Source organism: Mustelus asterias, chromosome 26, assembly GCF_964213995.1.
Source record: "Mustelus asterias chromosome 26, sMusAst1.hap1.1, whole genome shotgun sequence".
Classification (NCBI taxonomy): Eukaryota; Metazoa; Chordata; class Chondrichthyes; order Carcharhiniformes; family Triakidae; genus Mustelus; species Mustelus asterias.
The window spans coordinates 16,827,744-16,849,991 of NC_135826.1; the positions used below are offsets into that span (position 1 = coordinate 16,827,744).

Here is a 22,248-nt window from a genome sequence, read left to right on the forward strand (position 1 = left end):
GGGGTGGGGGGAAAGAGATGGGGGGGGTGGGGGAAAGAGATGGGGGGGTGGGGGAAAGAGATGGGGGGGGGTGGGGGAAAGAGATGGGGGGGGTGGGGGAAAGAGATGGGGGGGTGGGGGAAAGAGATGGGGGGTGGGGGAAAGAGATGGGGGGGTGGGGGAAAGAGATGGGGGGGTGGGGGAAAGAGATGGGGGAGGGGTGGGGGAAAGAGATGGGGGGGTGGGGGAAAGAGATGGGGGGTGGGGGAAAGAGATGGGGGGGTGGGGGAAAGAGATGGGGGGTGGGGGAAAGAGATGGGGGGGTGGGGAAAGAGATGGGGGGGTGGGGTGGAGGATGGGGGGGTGGGAAGATGGGGGGTGAGATGGGGGAGGGGGGGGGGGAAAGGTGGGGGGGTGGGGGAGGGGGGTGGAAAGAGTGGGGGGGTGGGGAAAGAGATGGGGGGGGTGGGAGGAGGGGGGGGGAGGGGGGGGGAGGGGGGGGGGGGGAAAGAGATGGGGGGGGGTGGTGAGGGTGTGGAGGAGCTCGCATTTGTGGAGAACAAGCCTCAGCAGAAAATCAGACGGAGGAGCTTATTATAAGCCATGGCCTAACAACGAGATTCTTAATTCAGAAGAGGACTGTCACATTCAGTTTTTACCCACTGTCCGCGGAGCATGCAGGACTGGTTTCTACAGGATACAGCAATTTCCTTTTCACATATTCATCTACTTTTCTATTAAAAATGTCAAAGTTGACCATTTTTCTTGGTAGGAATTCTACATTTTATCTTGCTTGTACATTTTTTCCCCTAACTTATCTCCTCTAATTACTCGCGACTAACCAGAGTTGTTGCCTATTCACCTCACCAAAATCCCGTAATAATTTTGAACACCATATCAAGTTCGAACACCGAGCACGTGGAACAAACACTGAATTTGATCAAACGGCTGACATTATTAGAGTGCTGCACAGAAACTGAATTCTGTCCAATTCAATAACACTGCCTGCCAGCAAACACAAACCACAACAATCAGGCCATAGCCTTACTCAATCCCGAGTGAATTGTACCAGAATTGGGCTAGTGTAAAGCCCAGATTTAACTCTACGGTGGGAAAAGTTCCCAAAACATTGACAAAAATTCATAATGTGAAAAATTCAGAATGGAAAATTCAACAACAGGTATGTATTTGGTTATTAAAACATGAAGGTGAATCCAATACAACTGCACCCTAGTGAAACCCAAGAGAATGGTATATAGTATAATCCACAGCTGAGTTTACAGTTACATAAACACTGCAAAAAATTAATTGTTCCCAGAATTATACTTATGTGAAGCAGGATGAATGCAAACCAAACAACCAGAGGGAACTTGCCTTTTATGGTGCTTATTGTAAGGATGGAAAAAAATCCTATACAAAATTAGGTGCTGGATCACCAAATTGCCATCATATCATTAATTTCTTCTGTCTATTTAAATTTAAATAAGGGCATGAAAGCAGAGCTAGCTAATGTGGTAAGGGATAGATCGATAGGGGTTCAGTGGCAGACATTTAAAGGAATATTTCAGAATGCACAGAATAGACATTCCAATGAGAAAGAAAAATTCCAAGAGGGGGCCGGCCCATCATCTGTAGTTAACTGAAAAAGTTAAAGACAATATTAAACTTAAAGAAAAAGCATATAATTGTGCAAAGACTGGTGGCAGCTTACAAGATTGGAAATAATATACAGAGATAGCAAATAATAACAAAGATTAATAAAGAAGGAAAAATTAGCGTACGATTGGAAGCTTGCTAGTAATATAAAGATGGATAGGAAGAGCTTCTATAGTTTCTTAAATAAGTTAACTAAATGAGCTTTGATCCTATAGAAAGTATGTCTGGGCAATTGATAATGAAAAGTAGGGAGATGGTGGATAAATTAGAAAGTTATTTAACTCTGGTCTTCACTATAGAGGACACAAGTAACATCCCAGAAATGGCTCTAAATCAGGAAATGCAAGGGAGGGAGGAACTCAGGAAAATTATTACAACAGAAAAGTGGTATTGAGCAAAAATTGTTCGGGCTGCAGACTGACAAATCCCAGGATCCAGATGGACTTCATCCAAAAGATGTAACCAGTGAGATTTTTGATGCATTAGTTTTAATTTTCCCACAATTCCCTAGGTTCAGGGAAGTTTCCATTAGATTTGAAACCAGCAAACATAACTGCTAACAGAAAGCGGGAAACTACAGGCCAGTTAGCCTATCATCTGTCATAAGGAAAATGTTAGAAGCCATGCTTGCAGGTCCAGCAAGTAATGAGTAAAGCTAACAGAATGTTACTGTTTCTTGTGCGGGGGATCAATTACTGAAGTAGGCAGGCTATGCTTCTGTTGTACAGGACACTGGTAAGACCACATCTGGAGAATTGTATACAATTTGGGTTTCCTTATTTCAGGAAAGATGTAAATGCACGAGAAGCAGTTCAGAGAAGGTTTACTAGACTAATTCCAGGAATGGGCAGGTTGTCATCTGGGGAAAGGTTAGGTTTGTATCCACTAGAGTTTAGAAGAATAAGGGGCGACTTGCTCGAAACATTTAAGGTCCTGTAAAGGTATCGACAGGTGGATTTGGAGGATGGTTCTTCTTGTGGGAGAATCTAGAACTCAAGGTCACTCATTTAAGACAGATGAGCAGAATCTTTTTCTCCGAGGGTTATGATTCTCTGAAACTCTTCCTCAAAAGGCAGTGGAAGCAGAGTCTTTTAATTTTTTTTTAAAGGTAGAGCTAGATAGATTCCTGATTGACCGGGGGGTAGGTAGGAATGCAGAGTTGAAGTTATTGAATGGTGGAGCAGTCTTGAGGAGCTGAGCGGCCTACTCATGCTCCTAATTCAGTGTGTTTGTAATATAGCAGATATTTACTTATATCTATCATGAGTTGAATGCCATGCTCAGCCCCTATCATCATAAAATATCTTTCTAGTACGTACAAGAATACAGCTAAGATTCCCACAGGCTGAAGCAGCATTTTTAAAAAATTCATACATGGGACGTGGCTGTCGCTGGCTCGGCCAGCATTTATTGCCCATCCCTAATTGCTCTCAATTGCATTTAAGAGCCAATCTTTGGTCTGGAGTTACACGTCGGCCTAACCAGCTAATGCTGCAGATTCCCTTCCATAAAGGACATTAATGAACCAGGTGGGTTTCATGGTTATCATTAATTCCAGATTTTCATTGAATTCAAATTTCACCATCTGCTGTGGTGGGATTCAAACTCTGGTACCCAGTAGTACCCTGGGTCTCTGGAATACTAGCCCAGTGACAATAGCACGATGCTTCCCATGTCCCTTAGGTGGCAGCGGTCACAGATTTGGAAGGTGTTTTTGAAAGTGAGTTGCTGCGGTTCATCTTGTAGATGGTATACATTTCTGTCACTGTGTGTTGGTGGTGGAGGGAGTGAATGTTTAAGGAGGTGGATGAGGTGCCAAGCAAGCGGGCTGCTTTGATCTGGATTGTGAAAGACTTTTCAGTGTCATTGGAGCTGCACTCATCCAACCAAGGGGAGAGTATTCCATCACACTCCTGACTTGTCGATAGGTGGATGGGCTTTGGGGTGTCAGGAGGCAAGTCACCTACTGCACAATTCCTAGCCTCTGAACTGCTCTTGTAGCCACCATAATGGTCCAGTTCCATTTTATGTCAATGGTCACCCCCAGAATATTGATAGTGGGGGGATTCAGCGATGGTAATGCCACTGAATGTCATGGGGAGATTGTTAGATTCTCTCCTGTTGGAGATGGTTATTGCCTGGCACTTGTGTGGCCCGACGGTTATTTGTCACATCGCAGCTCAAGTCTGAATGCTGTCCAGGTTTTGTTGCATATGAACATGGACTATGTCAGCATCCGAGGAGTTTTTAAATGGTACTGACAACTGTATCATCATTAGCAAACATCCCCACTTCTGATTTTATGATGGAGAGAAGGTCATTGATGAAGCAACTGAAAGATAGTGATCCTCAGACACTTCCCTGAGAAACTCCTGCAGCCATGATTGGGCTCCGACATCCACAACCATCTTCCTTTGGGCTAGGTATGACATCAACCACTGGAGAATTTTCCTCCTGATTCCCACACTTAGATAAGAAGGGCAAAAAAAATACGAGTAGCAGATATCTGTGGCCAGATATCAAGTTTACGAGAATGAGATGAGGCTAGCTGCGTTAAGGGAAAGACAGAGAGACAGAATGGTGAAGGTCTGACAACCAAATCAGGACATCAAATACCCTTGTAGGACCACGAGAGGCTCCTGTGTACCAGTTTCCCCCACACAGCATGCCGTGCATTTACTTACCATTTATTTACAAACTCTTGAAAGTCCTGTGTAAATACACCAATGGGGAGTTTAGGAGGAGGCTGGAAGGAAAAGTAAAATGGTCAGTAAATACTGGAAACAATAATTTGCTCAGCACACTGCTCTGCTAGATGGCCATACATGTTGCATTTTTGCTCCTCAGTTCACTGGCTTTCCAGCAAGCCAATCAGTTTAAGAGTAACTGAGGGTGGGCAACAGATGCTGGCTTTGTCTGCGACACCAACATGGCAGGAAAGAATAAATAAATGTTAAAAAAACCTTCAGGACAACTCCAGTGACTGGTACCAATTTTTTTTATGTGGTCATGTTTCCTCCTAGCTCAATTATTTTTCAGCAACCAGCATATGGATGGTGTAAACGGTGACCTTAGCATCCGGCTCAGAGACTTACTGCAATTCAACTTCCATTTGTAAACAAATTGTTAGATAAAAGAAACATTTAAGTAAATAAATCCTCGCTGTAAGAATTCGTTCACTGGATTACATTTTATATCTTGGAAAGCAAAAACTAGGAGCAGTTACTTAGATGGCATAAAGTTGTTGCGATTCTGGTCCAGTAGCTTGGGCACCAAAGGAAAGGTAAGCTTGACAACTGTCTTGTGTTCAGACTGAAGTTATGCAACATCTTCCTGCTGTTCAAATAAAGTCAGTCTTTGAGTTGTGTGTAATTATTGGTCAGACAAAGCACCTTTAACTTAACACATGTTGGAAAAGCTTAGCTTTTCATGGCCAACATTGCTCCCTCAAGCACCAAGGGATTAACTGGTTATTCATTTTCATTGCTGACCTTTGCCATGTGCAAAATAGCTGCTGCTCCCTATTTCATAATGTAATGAAGATAGTGCTTGTAAAATGATAAAACAATTGTAAAATTGTTAAGAGCAGAAAGCATTACATGGTCTGTTTTTTTAAAAAAGTGTTTTAAAAAAAGAGATACAGGTGTGCAGTACACAGAGTGAAACATTGTTTCGCGAGGCTAGGCAGTAATTGCTGCCAAGATGACAGGCTGTTTTTGAATTTTAACCAGTTTAAACTAGGCATTTGAATAGCAGCAGCCTATCAAGAGTTGAATTTGATGTTTTGATAACCTGTAAACCAATCTTATTGTGGGGATTTTTGGTATGTCATGAGGGGTATAAAAGCCACAGCTCCCAGCTCTGGACAGCACCTGCTGAGTAACAGTTTAGTTTCGCTCAGAGAGAGAGAGAGAGTGGGGGAGGGAATGAGACAGACAGCAATTGTCTGCCAGTGTAACAGCCACATTTATGTCTTAAAAGAAAGCCTCATCTCAATCACAAAGGTACCAACAAAAGACAGAAGAAAATCAGCAAAGACAGAAGGTCTTAGAAGATGACAAACCTGATTGAAATTTGAGAGCGACTAAAAATTCTATTTTTTTTGTTAATAAGTGGGAATTGTATTTATCTAAACAGCATTTCATTAAAATTGTGTTTTATTTGGTTTGTTAATAGTTTAGTTAATCTGTTTACTATTAGTTAGATGAAGTGTTACTTGTTGCTTTACAGAGAGAGTTTCAAGTAGCTATTTTGATTGGACCACTAATAGTTCTTGAAGTGCAGATAATCCCCCTCCTCACACATTTAGCAGATTATGAAGGGAGGTACTGCTCTTAGAGTGGTTGCGTGTTAGTTTTGGAGAGGAGATCAACGTCCCCTTCGTAACAATAAGATGTTTAATACTTCATGGAGAGAGAATGATGCAAGTGCTTTTATATAACACTGTTTCCTATCAGTGCAGGACGGTGGGAAAGAAGGCAGCCATGCAATTCTGCACACTGGTCATGCTGGCCTGTGCAGATGCAGAAAGCCAATGATGCTGTGCCCTACTGTATGGCTTTGATGACCTTAATTACAGAGTTGATTCTGACTTGCGGTCCTGAATAAAACATAACCTTTGCGTGTAATTCATCATTAACATTTTGATATGGGAGAGAAACTGGATCTGGATTTGTCTAATCCTCAGATATTGAGCTGAGGTTAGGATATGATATCCGAATGACTCCCTCTTTATTCTTCACCTCCTGTGCCATTCACACCTGCTGAAAACAGGGGCAGACCTCCTCCCCTCCAAAGTCATTCAAAACTAAATCAAAAATATCAAACCTTCTCAATTCAAATGTTCTTGGAATGTGGCAGATATAATGATTCAAATGACCTTCAAACAGGTTTTGCCAACACATTTCGAAAGAAAAAACATTCCATAGCTACATTGACAAGTTTACATTCACTGTAGTGTTGCAATGACATCAGAGCAAAACAGTACAATTGTGTATGCGTGACACAAAGCCTCCTTATAAACAACTGATTAACCATAGAGGGACAGGTTGGTTTCACTTTCAAAATAATTCATGGAAACTTCATTTGTTAGATTAAAATCAGAGTAGTGAAGTTATGTGGATTGTCCTAACAAAGTCCAAAGGTGTGTGGATTAGGCTGATTGGCCATGCTAAATTGTCCCTTAATGTCAGGGGAATTAGCGGGGTAAATATGCGGAGTTATTGGGATAGGGCCTGGGTGGGATTGTCGTCGGTGCAGACTTGATGGACCGAATGGCCTCCTTCTGCTCTGTAGGGATTCGACATTTCTATGACAAGTATTCCAGGTCGATAGCCTGATTCTCTGAGGCCAGTCCAAAAGCATTAGCTACATTAGACACATTCTTTGAGGTGGAAAGTTTTCATCCTCTGAGCAAAGGAATGTCAAGGCCTACAGCTACACATTCAATCACTGCTTCATGGTTGCCAAGAGCAGTCCAAACATCCGGTGGGTAAGTAAAAGCAAAGAAATGGGAAGCACCACGTTTTGGTACGAAGTACAAGGAGAATATAAAACAAAGTTTACAATTCTAAAGTGGGTGCAGGAAGTGAGATTTGGAGTATTACATGCACAAATTGCGATGGTAGCAGGACATGTTGAAAAAGTGGTTATATGGCAGGTGGGATCCTGGGCTTCATAAATTACTGGACAGAGAATAAAAACAAGAAAGCTATGTTGATGAACCATTATAAAATGTGGAGAACTTCTAGATTACATGTAATGTTTTCCAGATGCAACTCTATCTACTATGGGCAAGCTGAGAATGAATAAAGAATTTCCAACTGGTAACTTTCAAAACAGAAATAGACGATTCAAAAGCACAAAAAGACAACCACCCTTCATATACATTTTGAATTCTGCCACCAAACATTTATCCTTTGTTAATAATTAATAAAGTGAGCCTTTTCTACTATAAACATACACACAAAAGTACAAACCTCGTTAACAATGTAATCCAGAAGTTCAAAAATAGCCATGGCTGGCCGATTGTCCATCCCATGCCCTGCACAATAGAAAGGCAACAGGTCAGCTGAAGTACTGACATCTCAGTTCTACACATGCACTCTTGTGAACCCATGAATTCAGCCTGTGTTCAAAGGCAAAATTACTGCAGATGCAGGAAATCTGAAATAAAAGCAGAAAATGCTGGAAATTTTCAGCAGGTCAGGAAGCATTGTTGGAAACGACCTTTCATCAGGACCAGAAAATGTCAATGTCCCATAACCCTTTACGTTGTTAATCAGAAATCTGCCAATCTCTGGTTTAAACACACTCAGTTACTGAGCTTCCACCGCCCCCCGGGGCAGAGAATGCCAAAGATTCACAACCCTCTGAGTAAAGAAATTTATCCTCATCTCAGTCCTAAGTGGCATCCCCCCATATTTTTAAATTGTCTCTCCTGGTTCTAGACTCCCCAACCAAGGGAAACATTTTACCTGCGTCTACCCTAATGTCTACTCCTTTAAGTATTTTGTATGTTTCAACGCGATCATCTCTCAATCTTCAAACTAAAGAATACAGGCCCAGTTTGCCCAAACTCTCTTCATAAGACAGTCCCATCATCTCTGGAACAAGTCAGGTGAACCTTCATTGCACTCCCTCTATGGCAATAATATCCTTTGAGGAAAGGGGACTGAAACAGCACAACTTGGTGCGGTCTAACCAAGTTTCTATACAGTTGAAGACCCCACTACTCTTGTACTCAAATCCTCTTGTGATAAAGACTAACATTCCATTAGCTTTCCTAATAGCTTGCTGCATCTGCATGTTACCCTTCAGTGACTTATGGGCAAGGACACCCAGGTCTCTTTGTACATCGACACTTTCTAATTTCTTCCCATTTAGGAAATACTCTGCGCATCTGTTCCTTCTACCAAAATGGATCTCACATTTTTCCACATTATATTCAATCTGCCATGCTCTCGTCCACTCATTAAATCTGTCCAAATTCTCCTCTAGCCGCTTTACATCTTTCTCACAACACACAATCCCCCCTAGCTTTGTATCATCCACCAACTTGGAAATATTACATTTGGTTCCCACATTCAAATCATTCATACATATTGTGAACAGCTGGGGCTGAGGTACAGCCTGCCAACGTGCGAATGACCATTTATTCCTTCTGTTTTCTGCCCATTTGCAATTCTCAATCCATAACAGTATGTTGCCTCCTATCCCATATGCTTTTATTTTGCTAATTGACCAGTTATCAAAAGCCTTCTGAAAGTCCATTAACTCGCCTTTATCAATTTTGTTCCTAACATCTTCAAAAAACTCAGACAGGTTCATCAAACATGATTTCCAATAAACCCATGCTCACTATGTCCAATCAGATCATGATTGTTCAAGTGTACATCTTTTATAATAGATTCCAGCATTTTCCCTATTACTCATGTAAGGCTAACGGGGTCTGCAGTCCCGTGTTTTCTTTCCCCCTCCCTTCTGAAATAATGGAGTGACATTTGTTACCTTCCGATCTTCAGGAACTATTCCAGAATCTATAGAATTTTGGAAGACGATCACCAATGCATCTACTGTCTCTATAGAAACCTCTTTCAGCACTTGGAATGCATGGGCGGAATTTTACCATCATCCCCCCTCCCCCCACCCCAGGTTCATACGATTCCGCCCGAGGCCAAAGAGAATGTTGTTCTCCGAGCCTCACCTGCCTCCAGAATTGGGGCGGGCGTGCTGGTAAAATTCCGGCCATAATATCAGGTCTCACGAACTTATCAACTTTCAGTCCCATTAATTTCTCCAATATAACCTTCTTATTTACACTAATTTCCTTCAACTCTATTCTCCCATGTCTCTTGGATCTCTACATCTGGGAGATTTCCCATTTTCCTTAGTGAAAACAGACACAAAGCAATCATTTAGCTTCTCTGCCATTTTTCTATTCTCCATTATGAATCCTGCTGACTTTGCCTGCAATGAACCCACATTTGTCTTAGCTAAACACTTCCTTTTTACATACCTATCAAAGCTTTTACAGTCCGTTTTTATATTTTTTGCTACATCGCATTCATATTCTGTTCTCCCTTTCTTTATCAGCTTCTTGCTCTTCCTTTGCTGTATTCCAAAAAAATTCTCAGGTTTATTTATATTTCTGCCAACTTCATAAACCTTTTCTTTTAATCTTATACAATTCTCAACTTCCTTTGTCAGCCAAGGTTGACTGGCCTTTGAGTGGCCTAATCATTTAGATTCTAACCCTTGATCAAAAGACACACAAAACTACCACAGATCATGGTGTATAAGTTGACCCGACTGATGATAACTCCAACTTTCTGGTCTCAAAAAGTCACGTTTTTACATTTACTCAGTGTACAAGTCATCACATCCTTTTCATCCATGACAGGCTATACCTGCATTAGAAATTATCCTCAATTTTTCACCCCACAAACTAATATTTACATCTTGTATCTCATAACTGAGTACAGGGGATCAATCAGGCGATACGGTCTGTTTCAAAGATGTGCAAGAGTTGGAGACAGCCAGACTCTGCGAGTGACAAAGATGGCGACTACCCACACTGGTGGTTCACTTTTATACTCGGCGTTTAAGGTGACCCCTATTTTGGGAGGAATTTTTTTGAGGCTTCAAAGGTGGACTTATATGCAGATATCTATCTACTGCAGTCAAATTTGTGTTTTGGGGTCTATGGCAATCCAGCTCTCAGAAAAAAACTATAACATTTGAATGGATGTGCTCTGTCAATAATGCTCTTCACGTTTTTAAAGGATCTTGGTGTTTTCTGCTGCTGAACATTGATAAAACTAGTTATTTTGTTCTTAGAAATTCTGGTTCTTCAATCAGGAATTCCATACAAAAAGGAACATGAGAGATAAGCAGAGTGACATTTTATATCTGCTTTTTCCCATTCCTAACTAAATGCATCAAAAGTGTCACATTGCTTGTAAAGCACACGGGGATGTTTTGAGATCATGAAACATGCCACATAAATGCAAGTTTTTCTCTTTCGTATGCCTTTAATCAGCAGTTTAAAAGCACAAAACAAAATCAGCACACTTGTTGGTACCCCATCTCCCACCTTCAACATTCACTCCCTCCACCACCAGCACACAGGGACAGGTGTGTAAAACTGCAGCAATTTTCCAAGGCTCCTTCAACAAGACCTTCCACGCCCACAATCTCTAACATCAAGAAGGGCAAGGGCAGCAGATGCATGGGGACACCGTCACCTAGTCATACAGCGCAGAAAAGACCCTTTGGCCCATCAAGTCTGCAGCAACAATTACTACCACTAAAGTCAGGCTAATCCTTTTTCCAGCACTTCTCCAATATCCTTGAATGTTCTGATGTTTCAAGCTCTCATCCAAATACTTTTTAAAGGTTGTAAGGTTCTGGCCTCCACCACCTTCCCAGGCAGTGCATTCCAGATTCCCACCACCCTCAGTGATTTTTTTCTCAAATCATCTCTAAATCTCCTGTCCTTTACCCTAAAACTCTGCCCCCTCAACCGAGGGAAACAGCTGCTTACTATTCACGCTGTCCATATCCCTCATGATCTTATACACCTCAATCATGTCCCCCCTCAGCCTTCTTGGCTCTACAGAAAACAATCCAAGCCTATCTAGTCTATCCTTACAGCTCAAATATTCCATCTTGGCAACATCCTGGTGAACCTCCTCTGTACCCACTCTAGTGCAATCACATCCTTCCTATAGTGAGTTGACCAGAACTATGCATAGTACTCCAGCTACAGCCTAACCAACATTCTGTACAGCTGCAACATATACCTCCTTGCTCTTATACCCTATGCCACCAATGATAAAAGCAAGTATGCCTTAACTATCCTATTCACCTGCTCTGCTGCCTTCAGGGATGTGAATAAGTACCCCAAGACTCATCTGTTCCTCCGAGCTTCCTAATGTTCTGCCATTCATTAAATAATCCCTTGTCTTGTTACTTCTTCCAAAGTGCATCATCTCGCACTTATCAGGGTTAAATACCATCTGCCACTGCTCTGCCCAACCCATCTATATCTTCCTGTAATCTATGATTTTCTTCTTCACTATTAACCACCTACCAATCTCGGTATCATCTGCAAACTTGTTTGTTTATCATTCCCTCCACATTATAATTAATATTATTTATGCATATTACAAACAATAAGGCACACAATACCGAACCTTGTGGTACACCATTGAACACCAGCCTCCAGTCACTTAAACAGCCTCCTACCACTACCTTTTATGTCCTATTACTAAGCCAGTTTTGGATCCATCTCACAAAGTTTCCTTGAATTCCATGTGCTTCAACCAGTCTCTCATATGGGAACTTGTCAAAAGCTTTGCTAAAATCCTTATAACACACATCAATGGCACTTTCCTCAACCACACATTTTCGAAAGATTCTATCAAATTTGCTAGGCATGACCTTCTTCTGACAAAACCTTACATGCAAGTTCTCCTTCCAGCCATATGCCACCCTGACTTGGAAACATATTGCCATTCCTTCACTGTCACTGGGTCAAAATCCTGGAATTCCCTAACTGGACAGTGGGCGCACCTACCTCATAAGGAGTGTGGTGGCTCAACACCACCTTCTCAAGGGCAATTAGGGATGGGCAATATATGCTGGCCTAGCCAGCGATGTCCACATCTGCTGCAAGAATGATAATAAAAAGATGGTGCAATGATGGCAGAGCTCTTTCATTGGACTCATTGTTCTGATTTCAATTCCAGTACAAATTAGATGGGTTACAAGTACATCTAGATTTGTTAAGAGAACTGAATGCCTCGACAGTATGCATCAGTAAAAGAAAATAAAGATTTTAAAGTTTGATACATTGATACAAAGATCCTAACTGGTCAGTTCAATTTTGCTGGAAACTTTACTTTACCCAACACTGGTGTGAATTATTGTTCTGGTGCACACTGCCAATAGTTGAAGCAATCTGAAATAATGCAGTAGGAGTAGTGTGCAGAGTTAAAGTCTAATTTTCCTTATTGCACACTGGCTCCAAAACAGTACACAAGTCTTGTTATTTAATTTGGAAAGAGGTTACTAAAGAGTGAGCAATGCTACAAATATATATATTTGTGCGACTACTGGATATTTCCACAAAAACTCTCCTGAAGTGTGACAGAAGTTTTTAGAATAACATTTTCCAGTTTCCTTTAATACAGAACCCTACTCCTAAGTGTGCAGGCCAGAATCTCTATCTAATAACCAGGTTTCTGAAGCTGATGGACTTGCAGATTTTTCTCCATCCGAGGAAGCAGAGTTGAGATCAGGGATGGGAAATTCTAGACAACAACCAATGGCTTCCATCATGTTCATGGTAGCAGAAACACACGGGGAATGCGGTTCCTCCAATCCAAACCAAATAAAAATTCATAAGATAGAGGAGCAGAATTAGGCCATTCAGCCCATTGAGTCTGCTCCACAATTTGATCATGGCTGATATGCTCCTCATCCCTATTTCCTGCCTCCTCCCCATAACCCTTCAACCCATTGCCAATCAAAAATCTGTCTAACTCCTCCTTAAATTTACTCACTGTCCCAGCATCCATTGCAGTTTGGGGTAGCGAATTCCAAAGATTCACAATCCTTTGGGAGAAGTATGAGAAATATGGGCTCCTATAAAATGTAATGGAGTGCATGGAGGTGCTCTTCAGCACAAGTCACAGAATGAAACCAGGACATGGGCGAACAACTAAATCAACAAAACTCCAGAAAGCCATTCAGATAGAAATGTAGCTTTACGCTTTTAGATTTTGAAAGAAAAATTAAAAACAATTAGGGAACAGTTTGTACACAAATAACACCCCTCCCTTTGTCTTAGTAACCAGAGGTATATCAGAGTTGGAGGAAACTTGGTCAAACATGTACGCTTTAACTTTTGGCAGTAGAGTTTACAAAGCGAGAACCTCACTCTGCTTCTCACTCCACAACTTGAACTCCCATGCAAAATCATCCAGTTTTTCTGAAATTCAGGAACAACATTGAAGATGACAAATGATTTTGATTTTAAATTGACAAACAGTGGGCTCGGTCCTACATAATTGTTACTTCTTTTCAGAAAGATGTGCAGGTTAGGTGGATTGATCGTGCTAAACTGTCCCAAGTGTCAGGAGGATTAGCGAGTAAATATGTGGGGTTACAGGGGTATACCCTGGGAGGGATTATTGCTGGTGCAAGTTCAATTGGTCAAATGTCCTCCTTCTGCACTGTATGGATTCTATGAAACAGCTGAGTATGACAAATCATTTACCTAGTAAGAGAATGTAACTAATTTTCACTGGGGGTATTCACAAATATGTGGGCTGTTTCTAAACTGTCCCTTTAACTTTGCATCAGATGACACGAAATACTTCAAAAAGCTGGCAGAAGTTATTGAGGCAACACACTGATGACAGATGAGTTAGATCAATCACACAGCATGGATTAATATGTGAAAAATATAACGCAGGTGACAATTCCACCTGGCTCTTACCACTGATGGGACGCCCTGGAGCTCTTGCCCTGGGTGACGTGCTGTGAGATTCTCCTCCTGCTCCATCCACCAATGGACACTGAAAAATGGCCTCCAGCTCCCTTCCATCAGGAGGGGGGATAGGATACCTGCCGATTGCCAGTTCGACCAAGGAAAGCCCCATACTCCAGATATCAGATTGCACAGAGTAATGGGTGCCTTGCAGTCTCTCCGGCTGCCAGGAGAAATAAGTACAATGCAGCAATTTGCATCTTAAACAGACAAACCAAGTATTATACCAAGTGTTCACATTGAACCTTAGAACCAAGAAAGCACGAGAAAAATTTGTGAAATGCTTTATGTATAAGTAACAGAACAGAACCATTTACATAGGGCAAGGTGTTACCATAAATCACACATCCACAGAGTCATTTACTTCCTCTCCCCCCCCACCCCCCACTCACTCAGCAGACTGGAAGGCTGACAATTCAACTATTTTGCCAGTACTCCATCATTAAATGAGCCGATTTTCTCATTTCTGTGCTGTACAGAGTCACAGCCACCAACCAAACAACTTGGTACATGCTTTGAGTTGATTTATTTCAACAATGAGACCCTAATTTTGTACCAAATTGCATTTACAAATAAACTTCCATAGAGAAAAAGAACATTGCTACTCAGACTTTACTTTATAAAAATTCAACACTGATAGATGGGGGAGGAATGATTGTAATTACTTAAAATTTGTTAACAGTGCAAAGGGTAATTCTGCATCTCAGCAGGGAACAGGATGAGAAGCAGTGCTACTATACTTGACCCATATCCCTGTTGAGTAGGCCATCCTGTTGGGAGTGCATGATCACAAAACCAACTCTACAAACTACTAAAAAGTCAGTAAAATAAGAGTTACATAATTAAAATAATTGTTAAAATATGTTAAAATCATGTTTTTCTTCTTTAAGAAGACCTGTAAAATCTAATTGTTTAAGAGACTGCCATCCTCTTACCTTACTGATCTGGCTAGATTAATATTTTTAAGTGACTACAGCACTTAAAACGACGGTAACAATACATCATGCACAAGGTCACAGTACACATTTTGTGCCATACTGCAGAGTTTGAACTATATATTAGGTCACCTTGCTCATAAATTGCTAAATTTTAAATAACGAAGCTGCGTGAAGCTTGTAAAAGAACAAAGACTTACAGACATGTAAGAGCGAGTTCCCACAAAGGAGTTTGCCATTGAGTCAATCAGCTGACCACTTACTCCAAAATCACAGAGTTTTATTTCACCACGAGAATTCACCAAGATGTTTGATGGTTTCACATCTGAGAAAATGAGGCAATAGAATTGAACAAACAAGAATTGTCACCATTTTGGCCCCTTTTGTATTTGTCACTGCTTACTTTCAGACACAATGTTTTTGTAAATTCTTTAAAAGAATACTCTTGGGACTTCCCATTTAGAGAGCACAATGCAAGTAAAAAAAAGATTGAAACTTTCAACACTGACCTTCCCACATATTGGGATACCGGTCATGGAGACTTCCTTGCAATTGATTTGGGAGTATTATACCATTTGAGAATCTGATGTAACGGACAAAAGAGTAGGCAGAAGACCATTTGGTCCATTGAGCCTTCCCCACATTGTTATAATGTGGGAGTCATCATGAATAGACAACCTCTTACCCACCTACAGCCATTGAATCTTCTGGGAGAGGCAAAAGAGATAAAAATCTAAACTGAACAAAAATTGAAAATTTACTCCCACTCTTAGAAATTGAAATTTTGTTCTAGAAACCACATTTGACCATTCGATTGGTGACTGTGTGGAGTTTGCACGTTCTCCCAGTGTCTGCATGGGTTTCCCCTGGGTGCTCCAGTTTCCTCCCACAGTCCAAAGATGTGCAGGCTAGGTGGATTGGCCATGCTAAGTTGCCCCTTAGTATCCCAAGATGTGCAAGTTGGGGGATGGGGGATTGGGGAGGGGGGGGGGTGTGTGGAGAACAGCGGGGTAAGTATATGCAGCTATGGGGATAGGGCAGGGGGTGGGCCTGGGTAAATTGCTCTTTGAGTGTTGGTGCAGACCCGATGGACCGAATGGCCTCCTTCTGCACTGTAGACATTCTATGATTTAAATTATCCTTATTAGCTGCCTTTACAATATATACATGATATATGAAACCTTGTGGGCAACATGGTGGCACAGTGGTTAGCACTGCTGCCTCAGTGCCAGTGACCTGGGTTCGATTCCCAGCTCGGGTCACTGTCTGCGTGGAGTCTGCATGTTCTCCCCGTGTCTGCGTGGGTTTCCTCCAGGTGCTCCAGTTTCCTCCCACAATCTGATAGGCATCCTGGTTAGGTACACTGGCCATGCTAAATTCTCCCTCAGTGAACCGGAACAGAAGCCGGAGTGTGGCAACTAGGGGATTTTCACAGTAACTTCAATGCAGTGTTAATGTAAGCCTACTTGTGACACCAATAAATAAACTTTAAATTTTAACTTAAACTGACTATGACGGGAAATTGTTAAAAATACAACATTTAATGTAGCATTCAGCTCCGAGTTGAAGTTGGGAGAAGCAATGTTTCTCTCTGCCTCCTGACAGATTGAAGTTAATTCAAAAATTAATCCAGCAAAGATTACTAAACAAGATCACTTCCACCTTGGAAAAGAGGGTACCACCTTGACATGGTTTGGTGGGGCTTTGCATGATGTTTGTCTGAGGCTCTGTAACACATGAGGTAAACTTTTGAGAATCTCTAAAGACAGTGACTTGTGCTCGGGTAAGGCTCCATTGTTACCAGCCTTGATACCCTTCATAGGTCTACATAGTAACCAGCAAATCTTTCAATTCTGGTTATCATCACAGACAACTTCTCCAAACCTCTTCAGCTCATAACAACAACTTTGACTGATTTGAACCCTACCTTCTCCCTGTTCCTATCCTTTCATCTCTGAGAATTAATAGCTGCAAAGGCTTCACTTTTGTACCTCTCCTTAAAATGGGAAGGAATTCTGAGGTGGTTTATACTGGATACAAGGGGGGAGACATTTAGCATAACTGATTGCAAAGTGTGTCCAGAGCTTAAACCACTTAAAGCGACAATTAATTTTTTAAAATGAGAATCATTCCCAGCAATCATTTAGTGTGGTGGAGCAAATGCAATGAAACTGATGAGTTGTGGAATGAAAAGAAAAGACCAGTAGGACACCCATCGTGTAGTTTCAACAGGATATTTGCAATAACTCCTGGTTTCTGAAACTTGGGAGGCCCCCATCTCTACGGTAAGCCAAGCATGAAGGCGACAGTTTAAACTTATGCACACATACACGTATCGCTGATAGATGCTTGGGCTCGAGTATATTTACAATGAGGCCCTGTTTGCAGAGCGCATACAAAATAAATACCATTACAAAAATCAGACATTATATTGCAATTACCAAGAAACCGACTGTACAAATACCAGTAGTACGGTCAATATACTTCTCACACATTCAGGTTCTGTATTTGAATGACTGACTAATTTAGCTTACATTAAAGAGAATACATCTTATTGGTGAGAGATCAGTGAATAATTACAAGTATGAAAGATCTATCACACAGTTCTAAACAAATGTCTTAGTTTGGCAATGTTTCGCTTTAAATGTCCTTTCAGTTTATTCTGAGTTCCAAGGGGTTTATTTCCCCTTTCTTACCACCAAATAAATATTAACATTCAAGATGTGGGTGATCCTCAATGAAACTTTTATTTCAGACTAAGTTTATGTTTTTGTGAATTACCAGGAGCCTATCTTTCCTCATTGCTTTCTCCGTGACAATGCCTTGGACAGAGCTGACTTGCTAATCAATCAGCATCCATTTCTCCTGTAGTATAAATCTTGGCGATTGTTTGAAATTTGGCATTCTTGCATTTTTCCTAACGAGTGCAAGATGAAAAGCTTTGGCAACATGGCTCTTTTTTGCAATATTCAACTTCTGTAATACCAAGTGACAGTTTAGCATTTCTAATGGAATACAAACATTTAAAATCTCAGTTGGCATATTTGATCGTTACTAAAAGCTTTTGCTGCAAAACAGTTTATGTGTTTTATTTCGTAGATCACAAGAAACAAAGTTGTAATATGCATGATTCTAGAGGTTTACGATAAGGCTTATATAGTGTTTTGTTCTCAAAAAGGTAACTTTGAACAAACATGAGAATGTAGCCAATCTGTTTTCAATTTAATAATTTCTCACCTCTGTGCATGATTTGATGCTTCTCTCGCAAATATGCCAAGCCTCGTAGGACCTGCAGAATAAATGGCATTAAATAGCACTTCAAATATTATTTTCTGTTCATATCATCTACTGGGGGAGATCAGCCATCTCAGCATTCATCAATTTGTTCTTAGAATCAAGTGGTAAAAATACACAGGAGGAAACCATGTACAATAAAAGCATGGGAATTAAAAACAGAGGAAACAAAACTGCAAAACATCAGCAAGAAATTAGAACAGAGCACAAAGAAACAATGGTGGATCAGCCAATCACAAGATTAGCAAAAGAATGATGGGGAAAGAGCCAGCCCAGACATGAGGGACCAAATGGCCTCCTGTTGTGCTGCTTTATTCCACGATTCTATGAAAGGTTTCAGAACTGAAGTCCACAATCAGTTAGCATAGTTACATCAAAACTTGTATGTACTAATATTTGAGTTATGATCACTGGAAAATCGTCAGCCAAATTTTTGCATCTGAACATATTAATGAGGTTCAGCATCTAGGTTAAGAGCTGAATGGACAGAATGTGGAAAACATCTATTATTCCTCATAAAGATGTATTTGCAAAAAGGCAAACTTAAAAGACTTATTTGTTCAGGGGAAGGTTAAAGACTGGGATATTAAAAACAATGCAAAGAATAAAAGCTGAGGTAACAGATGAGAAGATGAGGTGCTGTGGCAATATCACTGGAGCAGTAATCCAAAAGCCCAGGAAAATGCTCTCGAGACGTAATCCCACTGTGGAAGCTGGTGAATTTAGAGTCAATTAAGAATTTTTTAAAAATGCAGAATTGAAAGTTCATCTCAATACTGATGACCATGAAACTATCAATTGTCCTAGAAACCCATCTGTTTTGCTAATATCCCTTTAGAGAAGGAAATCTACTGTCCTTACCTGGTCTAGTCTACACGTGACTCCAGACCTACAGCAATGTGGTTGGCTCGTAATTGCCCTCTGAGTGGGCCAAGCAAACCACTCCATTCAAGGGCAATTAGGGAAGGGCAGCGCATGCTGACCTTGCCAGTAATGCCCACAGGCCATGAAAGAATAAAATAAAGACACTTCTCTCTGGGCAGCAATCATAGTAGGAAAGCAAGTATGACAACAGAGTACCTAAACAACACACAACTTTCAAATTGGCAGGGTGTGCGAATAAATTAAGCCGGGGAGTATATTGATAAATTAAATTTAGATAGTTTGTTTCAAAAATGGTGTAATTTATTTTCTGGAAATTAGGTATTGTACAAATTGTTCATGTTACAACTTTAAATGAAACTTAATATTTGTTGAGCCAATCAAGTCAATCATATTCATCATTCACTGTTACTTTTTACCATAGATAATTCTTTGAAGATGCAGTTCTTAGGAAATTAATATTCTAGAGTTTGTTCTACCTCCCCAAAAGGAGAACACCACACTACAAACTATGTTCCCCTGAACCATCTGGTGATTGCTGCCAATCTTTGGGAACACCTCCTTGAAGGAACAGTTCAGAGATACAAGGATACAGGAATATAGACCTGTTCAGGTTCGTCAGGTCACTTCTGTCTATTCCGTTATTTATACACTTCACCCCACCCACTGGAAATCTATTCCAGATGTTACATAAAAGGATAAAAATCCCAAAAGAAGAAAGTATTTGAATGATTTTATGATTATGATACCACTGTCACAGGAGAAAATAGGTAATTTGAGATACAGTGAGAAACAGGGGACAATGCACAGGATTACCACCTCTGAACACGGTTATTTATAATTTACCACTTATCCCCTTTTCAAAGATTCTTATGATCTGATTTCAGGTGTTGTAGTCGAATACTAAGATCTGCGTAAGGTGGCAGACTAAATTCAATAATGAATCTTTAAAATATACTGAACTAAAAGAAGTCTGTTACATCTGTGAAGGTACACATGATGCCAAAAATATAGGTTGCATTGTTGATTTCAAATTTATACTACACGTTTGGATTAACAATATTTTAAATGCAGTTAGCATGGTGGCGCAGAGTGATAATAGTAAGGAGGCGGACACTGGCTCAAATGCTGTTTGCTTAGTTTTAAAAAATGAATAGCTGAGATTGGAGCTATTCCAGATGGTCCCTGGTGCTTCCAGGCTGCCAGTTACAAGTGATAGGAATTATGAGCAGACGATGCGATGCATTTATCTTGTCAATTGCAGAGATGTCTGACAAGGAAGACAAAGAAAGCAATAACTTGCAGAAGTTGGAACTTGCCAAAAATAGAGTGAGTTATTGTTCACATTCTTGTTCCCCTCCTCCCCCCTTAGTTTTCATTTTCAGCTACATTCTTGGCATATCTATTGCTCAAATGTAGTCAGGCTTTGCTAGTATGAAGTGATACTTGCCTTCCTCTAGCATAAACTGTCCACCAATAAAATCTTAAGTTAAAGGAATGCGAAGGTACCTGCTACATGTGGATTTAAATACCTAAAACCAGGCTGAATTCTTACTTGCAATATTTTCCAAATGGTTTGAAAAAGAGAAAATGGACCAAGAATATCAGCATCCAGACAGATTAAGCTGTGAGGGAGGACAATATGAAATAGTATGTGGGAATTTTGACAGTCTTCAAGTGAACCAGAAGAAAATTGAACATTACCACAGTACAGCCTAACTTTCTGGTCTCCACATTCCTAAGTGATCATTCCTTCTGTTTGAGTGTTGGCAAGCTATTTGCTTGTAGGGGCATAAAAGTAGAGTAAATCCTGCCACCACATGGCAATAACATATGTTGCCCTGAGTAATCATTGGGTAGTAAGATGAAGCAGGAGTTCGGAATAACTCTGCTCTCCCTTTCTCACTTTAGGGGGTGCGAGGTGAAAGAAACCGTGCTGTACCCCAACTGAGAACATTAAGCTCAGAACAAACTGGCCTAATATTGTAGCAATCATCCATTTCAGCTAATGGACCATTATTGGGAGAAATTCATCTCACTTAAGCCTGTAATCTCTCCCAGAAGAAAATCCCAATCTCATCATCTTCAAGTGTAGACAGATCTTCACCTTGGTATGGGAGGCTAAATTATAAAACAAACCGTAACTTTCTCACCCATCTTGTCATGATAGATTTAAAAGGTGGTACAGAACAGAACTGGAAAGAAATTGCTTGCAGAAAATGGTCCATGGTATGGAAGGGTGAGACACAACACAAAATAACGATATTATCCGGGAAATATAGAGTGACCTAGTATGATCAGAATTCAAATCTATTATTTTCTTTAGTTATCGCAGCTTCCAATTTAAAAAAAAACTTTAAAAAGGCAAAATTTCACATTATATATTTGAATGAGATATTATGGAACATTTCTTGATTTATTTGAAAACATGTCTATTCATATCCAACTTTTACCTCCACATTTGATACACTTACCGCTATGCTGACTTTTCCCAGGATTTCCTCTGGAATTCTCCTGGCTTCTTTCAGCACCTGATCTAAAGAACCACCATCCTAAAAGGAACAGAGAAGAGGGAAAGAGAGTTACACAAGATTGAGATGGTTTGGATGAACATTCCTTGGTCCCAGAACTGGCAAATACCACATACAAATAACTGTGTGAATGGGGACTTCATGTTAGGCTACAAATAATACTGTATGACAGCAGGACCGATTTGAAAACTGATGAATGGGACTGAGGTTTTCAATTTTTCCCTGGCCATCAATGTAATGACACTTTTTCAAATGTTCACCAATGAGGGGAGAGGAATCTGTACAACAGCTAGCTTGGAATCAAACGATTGCAACATTCTAGCCATAAGACTACAAGATATGGGAGCCGAATTAGGCCATTCGGCCCATTGAGTCTGCTTCGCCATTCATTCATAGCTGATAAGTTTCTCAACCC

General features: G+C 40.7%; 1 protein-coding gene across 1 annotated transcript in view; it reads right to left on the reverse strand.

Annotated features, from left to right (window-relative positions):
* map2k2a (mitogen-activated protein kinase kinase 2a) overlaps positions 1 to 22,248 on the reverse strand; it is an 86,719-nt gene that overhangs the window by 20,848 nt on the left and 43,623 nt on the right. The window contains exons 4-9 of the mRNA XM_078198192.1: positions 21,777 to 21,854; positions 18,364 to 18,415; positions 15,327 to 15,451; positions 14,141 to 14,354; positions 7,614 to 7,678; positions 4,320 to 4,381 (exon numbers count right to left, since the gene is read on the reverse strand). Coding sequence (XP_078054318.1) covers positions 4,320 to 4,381; positions 7,614 to 7,678; positions 14,141 to 14,354; positions 15,327 to 15,451; positions 18,364 to 18,415; positions 21,777 to 21,854 — 596 coding nt within the window. The remainder of the gene's footprint in view (positions 1 to 4,319; positions 4,382 to 7,613; positions 7,679 to 14,140; positions 14,355 to 15,326; positions 15,452 to 18,363; positions 18,416 to 21,776; positions 21,855 to 22,248) is intronic.